This window comes from Thermochaetoides thermophila (assembly GCF_000221225.1).
Source record: "Thermochaetoides thermophila DSM 1495 unplaced genomic scaffold scf7180000011816, whole genome shotgun sequence".
In the NCBI taxonomy this organism is placed as follows: Eukaryota; Fungi; Ascomycota; class Sordariomycetes; order Sordariales; family Chaetomiaceae; genus Thermochaetoides; species Thermochaetoides thermophila.
In genome coordinates this window covers 722,604-745,310 of record NW_006383032.1, presented here as the reverse complement: position 1 = coordinate 745,310, position 22,707 = coordinate 722,604, and the positions used below count along the sequence as shown (strand labels likewise).

Genomic DNA, 22,707 nt, shown 5'->3' with positions numbered 1-22,707 from the left:
GACGAAGGTCGGGAGGGGGGGGGGGGGGGAAGAGCGCCAGGCACCAAGCAGATTATCGTTGACAATCATGTCAAACTACTCTATTTCCCATCAGGGACCATAGAAGATTATCCTCATGCCTATCTCGGTACCTATGTAGTTTTTTTTTTTTTCTTTATAGAAAAACAATCCTTTGCAAATGCTCCATCAATAATACATTCAATCTGCCCGTCCGAGACACCGATTAACTCAGTCCTCATCCGCATCAACCATACTCGTATCAGCCTTCTCCTCCGCCGCCCCAGGCGTCGGCGCATTTCCAGCCGCTTCCTCTTCTTCATCACTCTCATCCAAGATTCTGCCACGTCTAGCAGCCCTCTTCTGCGGGCGTCTGGCAATAGTCTCTTCCTCCTCGTCATCGTTGTCAGCAACAGGCGCAGGGACAGCCGACACCTCCTGATCAACATCCATCTTATCATCTTCCTCCTCTTCCTCCTCCTCAGCCGACGACCTCCTGCGACGAATCTGCCTCTTGGCCGGACGGTCCTCCTCATCGTCATCATTGCTGCCAAATATGGACGACCGCGACCGGGTACTGCGGGCGCTGCGCGAGCTGCGGTTGCTAGCGACACTATTACTGCGACTGCGGCTGCTGCCGCTCTGGGCGGCGCGACGTTCACGCTTGCGCTCGGCGGCCGCCTCAGCGAGACGACGCTCGGCCTGCTCAAGCGGATCCTCTTCATCGATACCAGCGCCACCATCATCGCTCTCGTCGCTGTCGACGACGATCTCTGCGCTCTTGTACTTGGAATCCTTCTTGGTAAGACGCTGGCGCTTCCTTGCACGACGACGCTCGGCGCCCTCGTCGCCAGCATTGGCACCATCCTCACCAGACTCACCGCGGTGGGCAGTCGATTTCCTCCTACGGGCACGGCCCGAGCGAGAAGGCTCACCAGAGCGAGCACGGGCGCTACGTTTTTTGCTCTTGCGCATTACCTTCTCCCCGGTCTCGGTGTCGGTCGTCATCTCGGCCTCCATGCGCAGCCTCTCTTCCTCGGCACGCTGCTCAGCCAGGGCGCGATCGCGAGCCAAGATCTCCTCGCGTTCGCGACGAATCTTCTCCTGGCGCTCGCGCTCAGCCTCCTCGGCGCGACGGCGCTCCTCCTCGCGACGGCGCAGCTCGGCCTGGCGGGCCTCCATGGCGGCCTGGAGCTTCTCCTTGTTGCGGGCCTCATACTCACGCTGGCTGGCCAGAGCGCGCTCGAGCTGCTTGCGCATGGTGTTGCGGGCCATGTTGGCGCGCTGCTCGAGGTCGTGCTTCGGGTAAGGGGGGTTGGGCGCGGCCGCGATCTCGTCGAGGGTCTTGATAGCGGCCTCGAGGCCTTCGCTTGCTTGTTCGAGCTGGAAGGAGTTGCGCTCGCTGTCGCGGAATGAAATGAGCAACATCGCGATCTGAATCTGGACGAAGGCGACGTTGAACTTGAAGTGGAGTTGTTCAGGGGCGACAGATAGAGTGTTTTCGGCGTATTCGAGAGCGGTCTTGTAAGCGTCCAGGTTGCGTTCGGCACGGCCCTTGTTGAGCCAGGTACGGCCAAGACATGAGAGAATGTTGGCATCGCGAGCTTTGCCTTCCTTGCTCAGGGCGATCTCATAGCTTTCGATGGCTTTGGTAAACTGCTTGAGCTCGGCGTAGAGGTGGCCCAGGTTGACATAGACGTGTGCATCCTGGATGGTCTCGCGGACCTTGATAAAGATCTGCAGGGCGTTGGTGTAATCCTTCTTATCCTCGATCAGCGCGATCGCGATTCCCTGCGCCGCGTACGCGTTCTTCGGGTCGAGTTGAAGGGCCTTGTCGAAGAATTCGACCGCCCGGCTGTAGGTCGCGCTTCGTTTCTGACGGTCCTGGTCCGTCTCGCGACGCATCTCGCGCGCCGCCATCAAATGGAGGTTACCCATGGCCACCAGCGCGTACCGGTCGTGCTTGTCGTAATTCTGCAGCGTGTGCTTGAAGTGACGCTGCTCCGGGTCCTCGGCCAGGTTGGCTGGCCGCTTCTTGGCGTTAACCCTGCCCAAGAACCAGCCATACAGTGCGCGAACCTCGAGGTCCTGCGGATTCTCCTGGTACAGCTTGGCCACGGCGTCGGGTCCCTCCTTGTTGCTTGGGTTGCGGCGCAGTTTGATGTAGGCCAGACGTGTGCGAGCGTCCGTGTAGTCGCTGTGCCGGCTCAGCAGCCGCTCGTAGGTCTCGACAGCGGCATCGATCTGGCCTTCGTATTCATAGCTGCGGCCCAGGTTGAAAGAAATGGTCGTAAGCAGCGCATCGGTGTCGATGTCACTATCGCTCTGGCTGCTGATGCGCGCACACGAGTCAAGGGCGGCCTGGAAGAACTCGGTGGCCAGCGTGTGCTTGCCCTCCTGAGAATAGAAGCAACCGATGTTGTTGAGCAGCTGAGGAGGAAGCAGCTTGCGGATGGCCGCCTTGATAACGGCTTCATCCTCTGTGTCAGGCGGGTACTCAGATCTGGGGATCTGAGACAACTCGAGCTGCTCAACCTGCTGCAGGCACTGCAGCGCCTTGTCTGGCTGCTCACTCTCATACAGACGGGCAAGGTTGAGCAGGACGCAAGCGTCGGGCGACAGGTTCTTTTTGGGATCCTTCCAGGCGGAGCGAACACCTTCAAGAAGGGCAATAGCCTTCTTGGCTTCGGCACTCTTGTCTTCTTTGACAGCAGCAGACTGGTTGGCAAAAACCTCCTCGGCGTACAGGGTACCGAGCAGGACCATAGCCTCGTAGTTCTTAGACTGCTGGATGATCTTCTCAAGACGGAGCTTTGCTTCGCCGAGGTCGCCCTTCAACACAGAGAGCTGAGCAAGACCAAACTTCGCAGGCAGATAGCCGCGCTCGGCACCGCCCCGGGCATCGTCGGCGCGACGGTAGCAATCAGCAGCGCGCTCGAGGTTTCCGGCATAGTGCTCCTTGCGGGCGAGCAGGTACCAGCCGTCGCTAGCGACGGCGTTGACATCGGTGTATCGGATGGCTTTATGAGCCAGGGAATCGACAGTGTCGAACTGCTTGCGAGACAAGAAGTAACCGGCGAAAGTCGAGCAGGCAAGGGGAGAGTTCTTGTCAAGCTTAAAGGACTTCTGGGTGAACTCGGTCATGGCCTTCTTGTAGAGGCGAATAAACTCGGGACTGTTGGTGGGCACGTGGCCGCTGGCATCGAGGTAGTACAGCCCGAGCAGAATGTTGGCGGTCTTCGACTCGGGGTTGATCTCGAGGCAGCGCTCCCAGGCCTGCCTAGCGTCGTCCTTGTAGCCAAGCTGCCAGAAGCAGCAGCCGATGCCAATGCGCGGATCCGGGTCAACCATGTCGGGCATCTTGGACAGAACCTCCTGGTAGGCGGCCAGCGACTCGGGATAGCGACCCAAGGAGAAGAGGGCACGGGCCTTGCCCATGACTGCCAGCATATTCTTGCCCTGAGAGACTCGGATGGCCTCCTCGAATGACTTCAGCGCATTGCACAGCTGCTCAGCCTTCTGCGAATCGACACCGGTGGGGCCTACACCCTTCGAGGGCGGCTGCAGTGACGCGCGCAGCAGCAGCAGGACACCGCGGGCTAGGAAGAGGGGGGGGAAAGCGGGATTGATGCGCGAGGCCTCGTTCAGGCTCTGGGTGGCAAGCTGGAGATAGTGCTCCTTCGTCTTGACCTCGGATGCCGGCACATTATCAGGGGCGACGCGGGGCGCTTCGCGGCTCTTATAGAGGTACAGCCAGCATAGGCAGGTGATGATGCTGAGCTTCTCGCGCGGGTTCGCCTGCAGGGCGTTGGCGCCGCGCATGAGCATCTCGATGGCAAAGTCGATCTTTTTCTGCTTCGCATACGCCAATGCGACTGTCATCCAGTATGTGCGGGCGGCGTGCTCCATCTCGAACAGAGTGCAGAGCTCGGTCGGGTCATCGGCGAGCTCCTCGAGGTCGATTTCGACAGCCTCGTCATCTTGGTCCTGCACGGGAATGTCGATGGTCTGGGGGATGTCGGAAAAGCGTTTGCTCTTTGGAGCAGCGATAGCGCCGTTAGGAACGCCATTGGCGCCAGAAAGGGTCTGAGACGAAGCCATTGTGGGCGATGAGTAGTAGGATGGAAGGACGCGTTGCTGTCTTGGACAGGGTCGGTCTGGAGGGTCGGTCCCGAGGGTCGGTCCCGAGTCCTTGTACGAGTCGCTATTGGAAGGCAGAATGGATTCAACGAAACGGGCACCGACTCGACTCGACCAGATCGATAGGGGGATGGAGGACGGGCAAAGTCGCGAGAAAAGACGAAGGCGAAGAGAAGAAGTTGGGCAAAGACGGAAAACGAGATAAGGGGAATCAGTGGGTCATGCAGATGCCAGGCCCGATCTGCATGTGCGCGTAATTGCTATTGCTCGCCTCTAGTGTCGCATTTCTGAATAGAAGAGAAAAATCAAAAAAAAAAAATTGAGTGTGCGGTAAAGATTGAGGCGGCGTTGGGCGACCAAGTCGCGTTTATACTGGTCGTTGCTGTTGTCGGAACTTGCGAAAGGCGCCTGAAATAGCACGTCGCGGTCGACAATGCCAGCCGGACCCACCTGGATAAGGCTGAGGCAGCTGCGCCAAGAGCATTCCTCATTGGTTGATGTGAGACGAGTCCCACATGCAACTGCACTTAAAAGCAAGGCTGAACTTCTGCTTTGTCTCCGAAACACAAGCACGCAATCTCTCTGGAGTTCTTACAACCGACCTTGCCTCTAATGTTGGTGCTAGCATAGGGACAAGTAGCATGTGTACTTGCGTTTTTCTTCTTTTCAATGGATCTCATTTTGTCAATATTTCCGAGTTCCAATGCAGACAGGGGTGACAGGTAGGCCAGGTTGTGAATCTGCAACCATTTCCTTCGCTCTCACAACAAGCAGTTGTCCTCAGTCGCCCATTAGATTGATGATTCCAATGACTGTCCATGAGTGTGTCTAGCTGGACTCTTGACTATAGGAAGTGCCAGAACCTCTGTCATGTGAGAAAGTCGTGCATCCTGCATTCGGATTTGTGCAACCTAAGTTGGCGATCATGGCCGGAACTCCGTAGTCTTCCATGGATACTTTCCAGCATGAAGGACTTCCAATTGAGGATGGCTTCCTGTGGTGGGACGGTGATACTGTTTTGCCTCCGCGTTGCTCCCTGACATTTACCTCAATATGCGGGTTGCAAGATGGTGTGGGTTGGGTCGGGAAACAAGGAAGAAACCTGGTCGACTTACCTCTGTCCTTGACTAACCTTTCCTGACTTTCATCTACTTTCATCCCAAATGTTTACTTTTTCTTTAGATTCCAATGGCCACTACCATGGCTTTTGTTTTTTATTTTTTTCCATTTTGTGGGAAGAAAAATGCTGAATTGGGATTTCTCTACCCCGCATCGCCGGATTTCTTTGTTTTTGTCAACCATCCAGCCCTACATCAACCTCAGTAACAACTCTTCCCGAAACTATCCAAGTAGCATCATGCTCACTTTTCTTATTCAAGCTGACCTGATGTAGATGCCAGCATGGCTCCGCCGATCTTGAGCTCGGGCCAGGACCATTCTACGCGATCAGTCTCGCACGACTGCTCTGGATGGAGCTGCCTGAGCGACGCAGCCCAGTTCGGCATCATTCTCGTCATTATCTTTTTCGTTTTTACTATCGCTTACATTTACTGGCGATTGTGGATCAAGCCTCAAAGAGAGTCAAGCAACGCTCAGGCTGAAGAGGAGACAACCAGTGCCCGTTGGGAGGTCAGCCGTCGCAGCCCAAGGTCCATCACCATCACCATCTACCGAGAAGCAAGATCGCGCGGAGACCAAGATAATGATGATGATGAAGGAAAGGACAACGCAGATGGATCAAGGATACGGCGTAGACGTCGAAAGAAGAGCAATACTAATGCCGATGATGGAGAGGATGACAGAACCAAGACCTTGGCGACTACAGCGGAAAATATTCTCGGCCCTGTCGTCCAAGTTCAGCCACCGCAGATCATCACATCTCCTCCGGCGCCAGTCGCATACCAAGTCCAGTTTCCAGATGTTCATGTCATCCCGCCGCCCCCTCCTGCAGTCATCTATACGGCAGCACCCCAGACGTTCTCCCCACCTGCTCCGCTATTTACTCCTACGCTCGTCGCAGAGCCAGTCACCCCTCCACCGCCTCCTCCACCAGTTGTCGTGGAACCCTCGGGCGGAAACCAGGATGCCACGCCTCAACAGCCGTCTGCCGTCCAACCACCGTGTGCAGCTCAGCAGCCGTATGTGGTCCAGCGTGACTCCAGTGGTATCACTAATCCACCAACAGTTTATCCGCAAGCACCAGGACCCAATCAAGGAATGGCAATGCCGACGGCTTGTCCAACTCGAAGACCACAAGCAGCCAACATACCGCTATACCACCAACCTCCAACTAGCGCTGTGGCTGAGCCAACACCACAGACTCCGCGTCGACACTGGTTCTCGTTGCGTTCGCTGATCCCTCGACCCGGCTATGCCAAAACCATTTCCGATTCTGGCACGGCCCCTGGATCCCCTAGAGCATCGCCTGCGACTCCCAACCGGGAACGAGGACATGGGAGACAGGCTTCCAGCAGACGGGGCAGAGACCCTACTGCAGATCGCCACGAGTCACGGCACAGTCGCCGGTGCTCTGGATCGGAAAGCCCAAGTAATCGGTTATGGGCAGGTATCGCGTCAAGTGGCATAAGCATGCAGGCGGTTCAGGGTAGCGCATTGGGTGACCCTGGCAAGGCTGAGAGGTCGCCGAGTCCAGCTCAGAGACAGAGATATCATCGCACGAGTTCTGCATCATCAGTCGGACCTGGTCACTCTGATCATGCTCCCCTTTTCCCCATCGATGAAAGTCACAAGCCGCAAAGCCCAGAGTTGAGCCGGGAAGAGATGACGTTTGTACATCCCAGAGACTCGGATGATGTGTTCACATGCAGCGCTTCTGAAGAAACTTCCCGTCGGTCTTATCACCGGCATTATTCAGAGATGGAGTATCATGGAGATGAAGAGAGCCTGCGCTCGCGGGGTAGAAGACAGAGACAGGGTGGATTATTTGGTCTGCTCCGCCGCATGAGGCGCGCCCTAAGAGGAGGATATTAGCAGACACGCTGACGGATATATTGAAGAAGTGGAGCTATTTTGTTATGTATGAAGCTTCTGAAATTGGATCGCCTTCTGCTGGAGAACCTTGCCTCTAGCAATGTCGATTTCTGAAATTTTAAATGTAAACTCATGTAAACAGATGTAAATAGCCGGAAGGTATTAGCACGCAATAATCTAGCCTTCCTTTACACGTTAGGTTTTTTTTTTTTTTTTTTTTTTTTTTTTTTTTTTTTTACAAGCGATCCTCAACATCATATGAAATGACATGCAAATCAACTCTAGTCAACTCTAGTTAGGATACTTGATACACATTAAAGTATTCAGTGGAGAGCTTTCATCGACTCCCCCTCCCTCCCCCTCTTCCCCCCGAGCTTGACTACGTACCAATGCTCCGGATCAACTGGATTATCTCACATATAGATATGAGTCAGGAGTGAGAACCCGAATTGAGGTATCTTATATGTTTGTGTGAAGTCTTAATGCGAGGCTTACATGAAAACATAAATTCCAGCTATTTCAAAGACTGGCTGTGAAGCTGGTTGTGATGAACGAGGAAAGTTGGGGAGTTTTCACAAGCCGTCTCAGCCCCACCCATCGCGGGGCATGTGGAGCAGCTGATTTTCCACAAATAGCCTAGTGCATGGCTCGTGCACCATCTCATTGTCGTCATCCCTTGGAGGTGGGCTGCAGCACCACCATCAGCAAGCAACACAGCTCCGACCCACTGCGTCAGTGCCGACAACTACACCACCAAGCATCCATCCATACACATTCCTGAGAGCGAATTGCCCTGAACTGGCATATATTTGCCCGGCCGACGTCGCGCATCCACTAATAGTCCCCTCTGTGCTCCTGATCACAGTCGCAATTACCTGTCGAGGCACGCTTTTACTCCCGCACCGAGATAATAACCAGGTACACCAGCCCAGCGGCTCTCGGTGCCCCGCCGACGACACCACTACCCCCGGCACTATACCACACACTTCGACCCCCAAGATCATCCCAAGTCCCAAGCGTGATCCGATATCTGCCTGCCGCACCCAGCGAGACCTTTGTTTGTGCTTGGAACGCATGTTATCATTGCATCACTGCGTGTGACGGCACAACCCCCGCTGGAGCCTCGATCCCAAGAGTCGCGTCTGATACTGTCCCATACACTTCACGAGGCTCGGCATCATGTGGAACGACGAGGATAACAATCCATACGGCGGAGGTTTTGAGCGTCGCGACTCATTTGCCTCCTCGGTGAATCCCTCTTCTCCCACTACTCGTGATTGTGAGTTTGAACCTTTCTAAACTGCCGCCCCTGTCTCGTGTCCACGGACATGGATGTCCACCATGGAGCAGGACAGCTCTGTTTGGGAGGATATCTCTCTCGCTGATCCCCCAGCTGGAGGCTCTGATGCTGACTCTGAATTCATAATCATAGACTCACACTTCGAGGCCCCTCCCCAGACCCCCTCGTCCACTGGTGACGACGATGCCCCTCCAAGGAACGATTATAGCGACGAGGAGGAGTCCCAAGAGGACCAGGATGCCCGTGATCGCGGAGAGTTGGTTCCCCGTCGCAAGCCCGGCGGCTACGACAGCCGCGTGGAGCAGATGCTCTACGAGAACCCCGAGATGCCCATCCTGATTACGGACGCCGGGAAGAGCCAGGAGAATGGCAGGTATATTGTTTACACAATTAAGACGGGGGTATGGCCCAGTTTTCGTTCCTCGAAAAGGTGGCGGACATTGATGAGTTTCATAGGAGCTTATAGTGCGCCGGAGATACTCTGAGTTCGCGTCCCTTCGCGAAGCCCTCACTCGCCTACATCCGACCTTAATCATCCCACCTATCCCCGAGAAGCATACCATGGCAGACTACGCTGCCAACCCGACCAATGCGAAACAAGACCAGCAGATCATTGACCTGCGCAAGCGCATGTTGGCTGTGTTCTTGAACCGGTGTCGCCGCATGGAGGCTATTCGCACCGATGGCGTTTGGTGGCGGTTCTTGGACCCTAACTCCAGCTGGGTGAGTCGCCCATCTTTCGGTGAGATTTTCCTGGACAGCACTGACCAGTGTAGAATGAGGTCCTTCACTCCCATCCTATCGCTTCTATTCCCAAGTCTATTCTCAGAGCGCCCCCTCTGGACCCGGCCAATCCAACACCAGGCCACATGTACCTACCCATACCGTCCAATTCGGCGAAGCTCAAGACGCCCTCTGCCAGTCTGGACACGGGCGGCGCTCCAGTGCTGGCTCGATTCCCTCCGGAGAACCATAACCTTGGCGAGCGCGAGCTCGACCCTTACTTTACTGCTTTCGAAAGCTCCATCAAGGAGCTGGAGGCGCTCTTGACAGGACCCATGGAGAAGGTCAATCGCCGGACACTGAGCCATCTCTCCTCTTTAGCTTCTGACCTCTCTGAGATGGGGGCTCGCTACAATGCCTTCGCGCTATCCGAACCTGCGCCGACCCTGGCACCAGCAATTGAGAGGATAGGCCAAGCAGCCGACTCATCATACATCGCGACAGAAGAGCTGTCAAGCACATTGGGCGCAAGCTTTGCCGAGCCGATGCGCGAGAATGCCCAATTCGCCGGAGTCATCCGGAATGTGCTGCGCTACCGCATCCTGAAGCGTGTCCAGCAGGAGATGACCAACGAAGAGCTTAACAAGAAGCGCCAGCTCCTCGACCAGCTCGAACGCAGCGAGGCCGAAGCGCGTCGCATCGAACAGTACCTTGCAAGCACGACACAGGTCGCGCCCCCTCCCCGGCGATCCAGCCGGGAAGCGCCTACATCGGGCCACCGGCGCGAGGGTAGCGTCAGCGGTGGTGCCGGCGCCGAGGACACGGCGTCTATCGACTCCGACTTCCCGCCGACCCATGGCGACTTTTCATCCGCGCCATCAGCCAGCATCGGGGTTCCCCCTGCCCCTCCTCCTGCGCCAACACACCGCAAGGCGCCCAGCGCGGCATCGATTACGAGTCGGATATTTGGGCCGCTGCGGCACGCGGTGCAGGGCGTGGTCGACGCAGACCCAGAGAAGACAAGGCGCGACACGATCACGCGCACGCGCGAGCAGATTGCCCAGTTGGAGCAGGCGCAGATCGCGTCGGCGCAGGATGTGAAGGATGCTAGTGCCAGCGTGTTGAAGGATTTGAGGAGGTTTCAGCGGGAGAAGGAGGAGGATTTGCGAAGGTATATGGTAAGTTTCTCTTCTCCGGCTTGCGATTTTTTTTTTTGGGTTCCCGGTTCGAGATCACAAACTAACGATTGGTAGCTCGCCTACGCAAAGAGCCAGATCGAGTGGGCGAAGAAGAACAAGGAGACCTGGGAGGAGGCCAGGGCTGAGGTTGAGAAGATTGACGAGTCGTAGGCTCCACTCGTCCACCTCAGGCAGTGAGCGAGCCGCCTTATGTATCCATAATGTTTATCGCGCAGAGCGAAACTTGCATGAGTTGCCTCAATACATCTCTACCGGTCATGGGTTTATGGCAGCGCAGTAGATTTTCACCAAAAATGTTTCCTGATGATGATGATGTGTTGTAGTTGTGATCTACGGTTGGGAATGAAGCTTCCTTCCCCATCGTTTCAGAAAGGGGGGGGGGAGAGGGGCGCAAGGCGGATAAACTGTGCGGAATACAGTGTAAATACTGTGTAGTGATAAGATAAGGAATCCGCCTGCCGGTCTCTCGCTCAACGCATCGCGACCGTTGTGTGTTCTTTCGCATGGAGCTGAACCCTTGACTTTTTGATCGCGAGGCAAACCATTTTCGATCCCGCCTAGCGCCAGCTTCGGCATGTGACGGTTCTGCAGAGCGTCAGCATCAATTCAACTCTCGACGATCCTGCTACTTAAGCGCCTGCTTGTTACCCGTCCAGCCAGTGCGCGGCGCCATTCGAGGAAAGGCCAGCTTCGACCTTGCGGCGACAGCGACGATGGATCCCGATTCGCATCCTATCCGCGACATCGCAAACCCGGGCATAAAGGCCCAGGGTCAGCTCCTCCAGAGTTTGCGAATCGAAGTCGCCAAGCTCCTCGGGCGCCACCAGATCTCCTTCCCCGGCGCACAGCCCGTCAGCTTTGCGCGGCGACACCTGGAAGAGTTGCGCAGGGAGGAGTAAGTTCGACCCGCTTCGCTGTGACAGTCCCGTTCGACGGTTCAAATGCTTACTTCTTACAGCTACTATGTCTGCGAAAAGTCGGACGGCATTCGCTACCTGCTGTACCTGACCGAAGACGAGGCCGGGAAGGAATGCCACTACCTCATCGATCGCAAGAACGACTACTGGTGGATTCATCAGCGCAACCTGCACTTCCCGATGCCGCACGACTACCAGGCCTTCCATACTGGCACCCTTATCGATGGAGAGCTGGTTATGGACACGCTGCCTAACGGCGATAAGGAGCCAAAGTTTCTTGTCTTTGACCTCCTCGCGCTGGACGGCAAGGCCGGCCTACTTGAGAAACCGCTCGACAAGCGCCTCGGCTACTTCAAGGAACTCGTGATGAAGCCATACAAGGCGCTGTTCGCCAAGTATCCGCAAGAGCTGCCGTTCCAGGCGTTTGTGGTCGAGATGAAGGAGATGCAGTACTCGTACGGCATAGAGATGATGTTCCGCGAGGTGCTTCCCTCCCTCAAGCATCAGAACGACGGGCTGATCTTCACCTGCCGCACGTCGCCCTACCAGTTCGGCACTGACCCACACATCCTCAAGTGGAAAGCCCCTCATGACAATACTATCGACTTCCGGCTGCGGCTGGTGTTTCGGGAGGTGGAGCCCGCGACCGAAGAAGAGCGCGCCGAGCTCGCCGCGTTGGGCAAGAAGACTTTCACCGACTACGACAGCATGCCCGAGGCCCGCTTGCTCGTCTTCCGTGGCAGTGATCGTGGCCAGCCCGAGTATGAGGAGTTCCCCGAGAAGTTGTACCTGACTGAGGAAGAGTGGGAGACGCTCAAGTCGTGGGGTGATCCGCTGCAGGATCGCGTCGTGGAGTGTGTGCTGGACGAGGAAAAGCGCTGGCGACTCTACCGGTTTCGCGACGACAAGACCGAGGCTAACCACATCAGCACTGTCAACAGTGTCTTGGAGAGCATCAAAGACGCCGTCAGCGAAGCGGAGCTGTTGGCCGCGGCCAAAGGGATCAAGGATGGGTGGAAGATGAGACAGGCACAGCAGCAGCAAGCACAGCATCACTGAGATGCAGCAAGGATTTGCTGAAGGAACGGTTTGTTGTTGATCTTCGGAGTTTGTATTTGAATGATTTGAGAGTTTGGGACTGGCGTGATACTCCGTAGTTCTGGCCTGAAGGTTCGGTTTAGGGCGTTTCATGTTTGTTGGTTTTGTGTGTTAATATCAGCATTAACGATGATAAGAGGGAGCTCATGGCTGACTGAGCTAGGTATTGGGAATGGCGAATAGTGCCTTTTCAGTTTGGCGTTGGGCAAACAAACTATGGGGGAATAGAATAAAGATACGTTTGGATGATGCATTACACCCTCCGATTTTCCCAACCCTTCAAACCCAATCGATATATTATCGAAGAGAAAAAAAAAAAAAAAATTTCTGTTTATGAACCAATCATTCCATTTTCCTTCACAACACGTTCACCCAGATCACGAACCCGGCCAATACACTCGCAATCCATGCTAACCTGCCTGCAGTTCCGAGTCTCACAGCCGCGTCCTCCTCCGGCTCACTCGACATCGTCTGATTATTTGTCATATTCCCCTGGAACTTGAAATACCAGTCCACGGCCGTCTTGTCCCCGGGGACAACATCCGGAATCCGGCACACCGCCCCCTTGGCCTTTGGGTCCTGACACCTTGCCCGCCAGTCGTCCTGCCTAGTCTCGGAGCTCGAGTTGAAGTACGCCTTGACATACTTCACCGTGAGCGCCGAGTCTTCCTTTGGGGGCCCGCCCGACCACAGCGGATTACCATTACTCCAGTGCGACAGGATGAGGTGGCCTTGGGACGTGGGCACGGCAGCGCCCCTGGAGGCGGCCATGGTAGCCAGGGGCTTGCCGTCGGCATAGAAGATGACGCGTGTCGGCAAGTAGTCGATGCGATATTCGTGGAAGTCGAGCGTCGGGTCGAAGGGCAGATTGGTGTGGATAAAGTTGCTTTCGCCCGTGCCCGAGGCGTCGTGGCCTGCCAGGGCCGACTCGCGCGACTGCAGGACAAGGTTAATCGGGAAGGTCTTGTTCTCGCGGTTGAATTCGCGAGTGAGAAACTCCATGTCGATCTCTTGCGTGTCATTGAAGTACTAATTGGAGAAGCGGTTAGTTTTTTTATCCTTTTTTTTATTTTTATCTTTATTTTTTTTTCTTTAAAGTTTTGATCGGGACCCTCTCGGGAAGGGGAGAAAATAGGGGGGGCACCATTAGCCTCCCAGAATGTTAACATACCCAAAAGAAAGCTGCACACGTCCCAGGAATGTCCGAGATCTTCATGCTCGCGCGGAAAGACCCGTACAGAAAGTCTAACCTGCGCGTGGCCACCTCCGCCACGGGGACCATGCCATCCACAACGTCACTTCTCACCACCAACTTCAACCCCGTCGCTTTGTCGTCCGAGTTCCAGTGCTTCGGTCCCCACTTCATCTCGTCCTCGCCGGGCTGACTCTGGCGGTTCTTGTTGGGCGGATAGGAAAACACGTTGCGGACGTCGAACATCTCGCCCCATTCACCGCGTGCCCGCTCCTTGGTGAGGTTGAATGCTTGCGGTACCCAATCCGTATCCTTGGAGACATCGTACCGATTGCCGGAGGAGTATACCCGTGTGAAGTCAGTCTCCAAGAGGTCTGTGAAGAGCGCCAGGTTGCTGCTGTCGCTAGGGGTCTGTCGCCATATTGACGGGTCGGATGTGTCAACCTGGGAATTACCAACGCCGTCACCGACTGTTGATAGATAACCGCATTCGCAGTCCGCAAGAGCCAGGGGGCTGAAGAGGAATAGGGTCCAGAGGGAAAGGGATGATAATGACCGAGTGGATATCTGGACGGAGAAAGATTGGAGAGAGTGTGATGATGATAAGAGTCGAGAAAGCCAGGACGACGCGACCATGGTGTTCTACGAGCGAGAGATGCAAGTAAACGAGCGACTCAAGAGCCCATGAAAGCAATCGAAAAGACTAAACGAGCGACAGCGCGGGGTAGCTATGATGACATCCTCTCCGCTCCCGTTATCTTGTGCTTTTACACCATTCAACGAGGGACAACGGTCGGGGCCGATTGGATGTATTTTCTACTTTCCAAAACCCGAATACTACTAACACGTCAAAACCCCAGTGACCTCTTTGTCCTCACGACCCTCCTTTTAGCGTTACACGAAGCTACCCACGGTAGGATTCAACCACGTGAGGCCGAAATGGATGCGCCCGCGCAACGTCTATGCAACATATTATGGGGAAGAGCCGTAATTAAAAGGAAGGGGGTGTCTTCTCCGGATCCTGCGGGTTGCCCAGAAGGTGCCTAGTGTAGCAACTTGCCTAGCCCGGGCAAGCCAATCACGCTGGCTCTCCCAGCCACACAAGACCCTAGGGCCATTCCATCTCCGAAAGAGCACATCCCTATTCACTGCGACATCTCAAAGCTCGATAGCTGAGCAGCCAAAGAGCTTTCATTACGGGATGGTCTGCGAATCGAACAGGACAAAGGCTTGGCCGTCCCAGACTTGGGGGGGGGGGGGTAAGAGACTCTTGAACATTGTTTTTGATTTCTGTGGCAAGCTGGAGCGGAGAATCTTTCTTGAGCACGAGAAGCGAAGCGAACATAAAGGGCGCTGCAGATGGCATTGGCATGTCGTCGAGGGACATCTGCCCCGTGCGTCCAGCGATTCCCTTTTCAGCAGGTAAACCTTAGGCTTCTGCGCCCTATTCGTATCAAACGCAGAGCGGATCTTGAGCAGCACGCCACATCAGATGATCCAAGATGACGATTTTGGTTACATACAGGTGCATACATGTTATGTCCTAGGAGCAGGGTCGACACCGTAGCTTTGCCCTAGGAATCCGTTATCCACAACTCTTCTCTGAACGGTTGAGTATCCCCCAGCTTAATGCACGTTGAGCCGTTGCAAATTTGATACACTACGCTCTTTAGCTCATGTGTCAAAGTGGAAACTGTCCGTTGGGCATGAAACCCTCCGTAGCTCTCTCATCAGCAAGACCGGCCCGTCCTCCGGAAATGCGGAGAGAAAAGGCGGATTTTTTTTTTTCGAATCATCGATTTAACGGTTTGGGCATCTCGCTTTTAATGATGGGAATGAGGTGAAAAAGCCAAGAGGGTGTGCCCCGGAGAGCGGAACAGAACCGCTCCTTGGCAAGCATAACAATACCGAATAAGAGCAGCGCAGCATTTACCCTCACAAAGCCTAACCATGCGCCTAGAGTAATGCCCAGCGTGCCCAGCCGCAAACACGAGAAAGCGGAAGGACTGATTACTCCGGTTCTTTGCAAAGATGTTAAAAAAGATGTTGTCATCGGTGGGTAGCCTTAGGTTGGCATGGAGAAATCAAATGAGGCCAGGGCCATAGGGCCGGAAGGAAAGCTACATGTAAGGCCAGACCTAAAGTAAATATCGTTGACAAACATGACATCGGGGTGTCAGCAACGGAACCGAAGACAGAACAAGCTCACACTACTCGAGTCTTTTTATGTTCACTTGATCCAACCCATGACCCGTCAGGTGAATCATTCAATCAATTCTCGACTACGAAAGTGACGGCAACGCTCCCTCAACTTACTTTCATCTGCAACCCTCGTTGACATGCAACACCACCCGATCAAGTTTGCTTTCCGTCGTTTCTTCAGGTAGATACCCGACTCTATCCTGAGCATCTGACGCAGTAGGAAAAAAAAGAAAAGAAAAAAAAAAGAAAAAATGGGGTCCAATTCATATACATGGACCATCATCATTCCATCCCGTCCAACCCAAACTGCTGCAATCAAGGGAACGTGCAGATCATTTGCTTGAACTTTCCGTGGTACATGCAAATTACTTGCAGTAGCGAACGAATGATACCCGTTCTGTTCCTGGCATTGGACACACAAGGAAATTCAAAGACAACGTTTCACAAAGAAGGTCCCCGCAGTCTGGTGCCACGGCGTAGCGGGACCTGCTGCTTGGCCAACTGCTTGATGGGTTGTGGAGGGGCCGAAGATTCGGAAGATCAGATCTCGAGAACGAAGAGAGCACATTCGTGGCTTGGTAAGCATGATGTGACTGTGTGGCTCTGAGACCTCTTAGCAGAGATTGTTCCTCACAGACTGAGACAATGGGAATCACTGAATAGAAGGTAGGGGAAGGAGCATGATATGATAAAATGGTAGAGAGATGCACCAAATCAATGTGATTTAAGAGACTGAAGCCAATGAGTGAAGATGCTTACTTGGCAAAAGAACGTAAACTGAGGACAAAACAAAGAAGCTCACGTGCAAGTTGCCTAGCAAATCAAGCAAACTCAACAAGCAGGGAAAAGTACCAATCTTATTGATGACTGAGCTGTGCTGCTAATAAAGTCACGTCCGATAATAAGGCCCCAAACACATTATCAAGACAAGCAGAAGAGTTTAGAGAAACGGACACGTTAAATTCACAAGTCCCATCCGTTCAATCCATTCCAGGCCAACCAACCAACCATCAACCCATTCACCCATCCAGTCCTGCTTCCTTCATGGCCAGAATTTGCTTCTTCCCTTCCCTTCCCTAGATGCTCCCGTATCTAGTACAGGAAGTTCTACTAAGAACAGATGGGCGCTTAGATCAACACAAACCCAAATGGTTTGCAAGTAAATAAAAACCAAACAATATATGAACAAGGTATCAGGGGAAAAAAAAAGAGAAATAAACGGCAATTAAATCGAGTAAGCGGTGATAATGAGACACAACGAAGAAAAGCGGAGAATAGCAAAGAAGAGAGTAGAGGAAATAACGAAACGGAAAGCCATCCGGTACGACATGGACCAGCCAACAGCGTGCAGATATTAGGTTTGCGGGAGCGGTGGTCCTCCCACTAGACCACTCTGTATGCGAAACCGTACCAAACCTGCCCCCATTTGCCGAGCCCATGAACGATAAAAAAAAAAAGACGATGAGATACGAGTAACGAAAAAAAAGTAATGAGCCTGAAGAAACAAAGCAATCTCGAGACGCAGAATCCCCCAACTCCTCGTTCCCCAGCGCCAGAAAACCAACCAATATATAACCGATTGAGTTCTTGCTCATGCCCTCAGGTAAGGGGTATGCAGTCAAGAACCAGAGATAAACGCAAAGAGGTATATGCCCTTTATGGGGGAGACAAAAAAAAACGAGAATACCGACCGACCCCGTAAATGAGAAAACGACTGCGAGAAAGGAATGGAAAGGAAATCATCAACGAGTAGTAGTCATGAGAGCTAGTACACGCTGTCCTCGTCCGCACCCTGAGAGGTCATGGACGGCGTCGAGACGTTGGAGGAAGCCGAGATGTCGTCCACGTAGCCGATAAGAGCCTGCGAGTGGAGGCGGAAAGATTCACCCATCAAACGAGTGATACTGTGTATCTTGTTAGCATACGGTCATAAACAAAACAGATCATCAGAAATAAAAGACTTGACTTACCCCCAAACAACCACCTCATCAAGCATCGAGCCCCAGACGCGGGCAACGTTCGAGCTCAGATGTGTGATGTACGGTTCGTCCGTCTCCTTGTCAAACAGCGAGCGGATGCGGTTGTACATGATGGTCTCCTCCTCAGTAGCCGGCTCCTCGTCATGTTCCAGACGGTACAGCCACAGGCTGAGGATGATCATCAGGTCCATGCCGCACAGCGGATGCTCGATACTCCAGTTGGTGGGCGATGTGCGCGCCACCCACCGGACGCCCTGGCGCACCGCCGTCTCGATGCAGTTGTAGCATTCCTGAATGACCTTGATCATCTCGCTCGAGCGCTTCACGCGGTCCCGCGCGTTCGACATGGCCGCCGCCACCTCGTACGAGTCGTGGTACCGCAGCGCCTCCTGCACCGTCTTCAAGTCGACCTCCAGCCGGGCCCGCGCGTTGCGGTACATGGCCTGGGCATTGAAGAGGAGAGGATGGCCCTTATGCGGCGCGCTCAGCGGGACAGAGAAAGCCTCGGGCTCGCAGAGATCCAAGGATTTCTCCCACGTCTCCAGAGCAAGACGCAGCTTGTACTCCGTCACCACATCCTGCAGCGCCTCGGGACTGCGCTTGTGGTACCACACCTCGAGGAAGAGCGCGTTGATCATGACGCGAGTCGCAAACGCGCTGTACTTTAGCGTCTCGCCCGAGAACAGCTTGTCGTGCGCCTCCATGAACGTGACGCTCGGCGACACCTTGAGGTGGTCGGGCCATGCCTCCTCCGGCACCTTCATGTTCCACAGCGCCTCGGTTGAAGGGAGCTGAAGATCCTCAAACTCGTTGAAGTTGATGGCCGGCGTGTGGTTGTATGTGAGGGTCAGCAGACCGAAGAAGATGTAGACCGCGTAATAGGTACGGCGGCAACCCTCGTCCTCGATCCACTCGGCACGAGTGGGCAGCCGACCCTCGCGAGCCTCTTGCCGAAGTTTCAACTCGTAGCGGTTTCCAGCAACCATGTTGGCCAGCAAGCTCTTAATCGAGCAGGCCCATTCAAGACCCTTCGGGTCACCGCTCCAGCTGGCAAAAATCATGTTGAGGAGAGAGCTCTGCATCGTCCACAGAGGGCACTTGCGAGAGCTGAAGTTCTCCTTGTTCTGCAGGAACTGGTTCACCAGAACCTTCGAGCCGATGTGCAGAATGTAGGCCTGCTCCTGGTCGAAGGCGTACAGAGCACCGATCGACAGGACGGCTAGAAGAAGTGGCGGTGACACACGAGTCGGCTCAAATGAAGAAGGATGTAAGAACGGTAGGTGGTGATGGAAAAGGCCGAAGTAGGTCGCCAGGAAGCGGTTAATCTGAGGCAGGGTCGGTACGCGGAAGCCCTCAGGGATAGCATGCTCCGAGTCAAAGTTGCGAATGTTGTCCAGAACTATGTTGCGTTCCTCGTCGTTAAGGAGCTGCGGGGGCTTGAAGCCCGCAGGCGGCTGAGGGGCGTCAGCCGGGGTATGAGCACGGAACGGCGGGAAGGGCGCTTGCGGGGTCGAACTGCCCGGCATCTGGCCGTGGCTCTGGGCGTCATAAGACGCCGAACTGGAGCTGATTGAATGCCCCTTGGCCTCTGGCTGGCCCATGTAGCCGTCCCATTGCATGTTGGAGTATGGCGCGGCCGACTCCATCATTGTGGACGCAGGTTGCGAGAAGGACATATTGGGGCTTCCCTCGTAGTGGCTGCTGCCGTCGTAGTTGCTGTTAGCCCGAGCTGCTGCGGTAGCCTTCTGATGCAGGTCAGCAACAAGCATCGCAGCGGTCTCAACATCAAAGACCCCATCGGTACTAGCTTCAATCTGCTCGAGAGCAGACGAGTCGATGGCAATTTCGGGCTTGGAAGGTGTGGTGACAGGGCGGGCCGTCTTGGGGCCACCACGGCGCTTGCCGTCGCTGTGGAGAGGGACGCCGCCGTCCTTCGCGTGGACAGTGCGATCATGACGGAGCAACAGATCCCGTCTGACAAAGGTGCTGCGGCACTTCATGCACTTGAAAGGACGTTCCTTGGTATCTGTAGTCGAACGTTAGCATCATTACACCAACCATCATCTGATGTTGCAAGCCAAGCTCAAGCGGGGGCGGGGTAGAGCTGGGCAACAGAGCAAAAGCTGGAAAGGAGGAAAAAGCTAACGTACGCGAACGCTCATGTCGGCTCCTATGCTCGCTTCTGCTGAATGCACGGTTGCAGAACTGGCACTTGTATTTCCTCTCAGGGGCGAGTGAGGCCTTACGGGCGGCCGGTGTAGAGGCTGCCGAGGAAGGCATTACTGCCACACTTGCGCCAGGCATTCTGGATGTGATCCAGTGGTAGTGCCGCGAATAAAACAGAAAAAAAAATAAAAGATATCGCAACGCAGCGATGGCAACGGCAGCACCGACAAAAATCACCGACGACGTCGACGTCGACTGCTCTGACTGCGGCACTCGGGGACTCGATAGTCGCGTGTTGAACCCTCACACACAGAACGATAGTTGAGATCGTCTGAACTCCTCGCTCGCTCGCGCGCTCCCGTGAGTTTTAAAGTGTGTCGACTGGACTTTGTGTCGCGGGACTGCTCATTTGTGATATGATCATGGAAATGGAAGGATGGTCGAGCTGGTCGCTGGAATGAAGGGGGCGTTGGGCAGAATGTAGTGGTCAGGTAGATGGAAGATCAGGTATAGGCTGGATCTGGCTGTCGCGCTGCACCGAGCGGAGCCGATTACACGTGGTTGCGCGAAGGCAAGCCTGAAGGGTAGTGGATTTCGTGTACTGGGTATGTGTGCTGTCGTGGTGAGGTGGTGAGGGGACGAGGGGAGAAAGTGGGTTGAAAGGTGAATATCAGAAATGAAAAAGGTGTGGAAAAAAAGGCAGGAGGGGTAAAGTGAAAGGTAGCCAGAAAAGGCTGATGAGACAGGAGGGAAGGAAGGGGGAAATGGAGGGGAAAAATGGCAGCGGACGTTCGCGGAGGGAGGGGGAAAAACAGCCCGCCAATGCAGGTGGGGGGGGGGTGCTGGCCCAGCGACAGCCAGCGGCTTCGAGCGACCTTGGCGACCTTCCTTGCTGCCAGAGACAGGGGTGACACAATTTTGCCTTTCCCAAATTGGCTTAGCTCCTCGCGTCCCCAGTAAGGCCCGGGAACCAGGGGGGCCCACCGAGTGGTTGGGAGACCACTTCAGCACGACGACTGGTCTTGAACCCCCCGGAATCACCGTTTGGTGCCGTCCGCACCTGGGCTGCCAGTTGCTCAGGTATCGCTCCGGTTGTCCAACAGAGCGGTGAGAGCTGCGCAAAAGTCACCGTCTCAAGTGAGCTGGCCACTGGCGGCATGTGTGCACACTACGTCCAGTAGACCACATCTCCCAATGTACTGTAACCGCGCATCTACAAGTAGATATGCCGGCTCTATCGCGAGAGGCGGGGAGGGCGTGTGACAGCTGTCATCCAAAGTCGCGCAAAATGAAGTAGAAGCAATCCGAAGGTGGGGTGGTGAGCTGGAGGGAGGGGTGAAGATCCTTGACCTCTGACCTCTGACCTCTGTGGTGTCGCGGGGCAATGGCTGCATAGCAAGGCGAGTATCGCCGCTTACGACGATAAACACAGTTTCCATGTGCTGTTTTATCACCAGATACAGCCTCTCCTAACGCTTTAAAAGGCGGCCGAACAGCATCGCGTTTGAAGGGGGGGGGGGCGGGACAACCTGGCCACGTTCACATTTTTTTTTTGCGACGGCATGGCACCAGCGCTGGAACACACAGCCAAAAAAGAGAGCTGAAATGAAGGCCCCCTTTCTTTTTTGTTGCTGTTGCGCCCCCTTCGCCCCTCGGCCCCTCGTCCTCTGTGGCCGTGGCTCAACTCAGTGACAATATTTTGAGCGGCAGATGGCTGAGCAAACAAAAACGCCCACACATACAAGAACATGTGCGCATGACACAGCACAATGCTCGGTTTTGGGCGAGCTGCCTCTCGTCCGCCCAAACTGCTCATTTTTGGCACTTTGGGCCTTTGCAATGCACTCACTGACCGCCACATGTTTGAAGCGCTCTGGAATTGCGAACGAACTCCAAGGTAGTGGAGTAGCGAGCTGCAAGAGCCTCGAACGTGGTGGGGCTCTTCTCTGATCGGTTGCAGTTACAGCATTGCGTTGGCATCGCATGGTGCTGCGACGAGCAACAGAACGGAGACGCTCGGGAGTCCACCTCATTCACCTTGTTTTGTCCGATGTTGATTGATTCATTGATGATGTTTGATGCTGCTAATGCTGTTGTCGTTTCGGCCTTGTCGTTTTCGCCTCTGAAGTTCATGCGAAGGAGGGCCTCTCATAATTAACACGACATGCGCCCACACCCAAAATAGCGACATTTCGCCAGCACCGCCCGCTCACTGCTGGCTGCTCACATGTGGAGAGATCCAGCTCAGAGACGCGACTGGCAATGAACATGCCGTACCTACGTATGCCATATGGCCATCTGTATGCATGGCAATGCCGCAAGTAAGGCTGCCGCAACGGCATGGCGGATGTCGAGAGCCAATCCAACAAGACAGCCGGTGCAACATGGCAAAAAGAAGATGCCACATCGATGGTCCCGTGATCCCGTGATCCCGTGGCTCAACAGCGGCGGCCCAGTTTACCAGACCAGCACGAGCCATCCATGATGATCATCGTGCCCCTCGTTTTCATCGGGAGCTGGCGGCTCTGCTGGCTCCAAAACATGCTTTGGAACTGTCCTCGGGACCATGGCATGGCCCCTCGAGCCCCTCAAACCCCTCCTTCGAGAGAGCCCCTCCCCCTCCTTTCTCCGGGCTGTGGTAACCTGTCTCTCGGTCGGACAACCGCCTTGTGACGGGCCAGACAGCTCCGGTCACCCAGGTTCCTCGGTTCCATCTGCGCGGTGGCAGATGCACTCCGCGACCCCCTTCAGCGGGGACCGGTCAGGGCCCTCGTCGGCTTGGTCGCCTTGGCGAAGCTGGGCC

General features: G+C 54.9%; 5 protein-coding genes across 5 annotated transcripts; 2 read left to right on the top strand and 3 right to left on the bottom strand.

The window, feature by feature from the left end:
• Window positions 1–228: 228 nt before the first annotated feature.
• Window positions 229–4,098, bottom strand: CTHT_0023040 (uncharacterized protein; the record flags this gene model as incomplete). The annotated part of the gene is made up of 1 exon (XM_006692705.1): window positions 229–4,098. The coding sequence occupies one exon, from the start codon at window positions 4,096–4,098 to the stop codon at window positions 229–231; it is 3,870 nt and encodes a 1,289-aa protein (XP_006692768.1).
• A 1,440-nt stretch (window positions 4,099–5,538) lies between these two features.
• Window positions 5,539–6,431, top strand: CTHT_0023030 (uncharacterized protein; the record flags this gene model as incomplete). The annotated part of the gene is made up of 2 exons (XM_006692704.1): window positions 5,539–6,275; window positions 6,341–6,431. The coding sequence occupies 2 exons, from the start codon at window positions 5,539–5,541 to the stop codon at window positions 6,429–6,431; spliced, it is 828 nt and encodes a 275-aa protein (XP_006692767.1).
• A 1,876-nt stretch (window positions 6,432–8,307) lies between these two features.
• Window positions 8,308–12,326, top strand: CTHT_0023020 (mRNA capping enzyme alpha subunit-like protein; the record flags this gene model as incomplete). Its single annotated transcript, XM_006692703.1, has 7 exons — window positions 8,308–8,407; window positions 8,561–8,829; window positions 8,885–9,151; window positions 9,205–10,329; window positions 10,405–10,496; window positions 10,985–11,245; window positions 11,309–12,326. The coding sequence occupies 7 exons, from the start codon at window positions 8,308–8,310 to the stop codon at window positions 12,324–12,326; spliced, it is 3,132 nt and encodes a 1,043-aa protein (XP_006692766.1).
• Window positions 12,327–12,722: 396 nt separating this feature from the next.
• CTHT_0023010 (uncharacterized protein) lies at window positions 12,723–14,193 on the bottom strand (the record flags this gene model as incomplete). The annotated part of the gene is made up of 2 exons (XM_006692702.1): window positions 12,723–13,394; window positions 13,537–14,193. The coding sequence occupies 2 exons, from the start codon at window positions 14,191–14,193 to the stop codon at window positions 12,723–12,725; spliced, it is 1,329 nt and encodes a 442-aa protein (XP_006692765.1).
• Window positions 14,194–17,524: 3,331 nt separating this feature from the next.
• On the bottom strand, window positions 17,525–20,042 carry CTHT_0023000 (uncharacterized protein; the record flags this gene model as incomplete). Its single annotated transcript, XM_006692701.1, has 3 exons — window positions 17,525–17,663; window positions 17,730–19,764; window positions 19,889–20,042. 3 exons carry the CDS (start codon window positions 20,040–20,042, stop codon window positions 17,525–17,527), a joined length of 2,328 nt encoding a protein of 775 aa, XP_006692764.1.
• Between the last annotated feature and the right edge of the window lie 2,665 nt (window positions 20,043–22,707).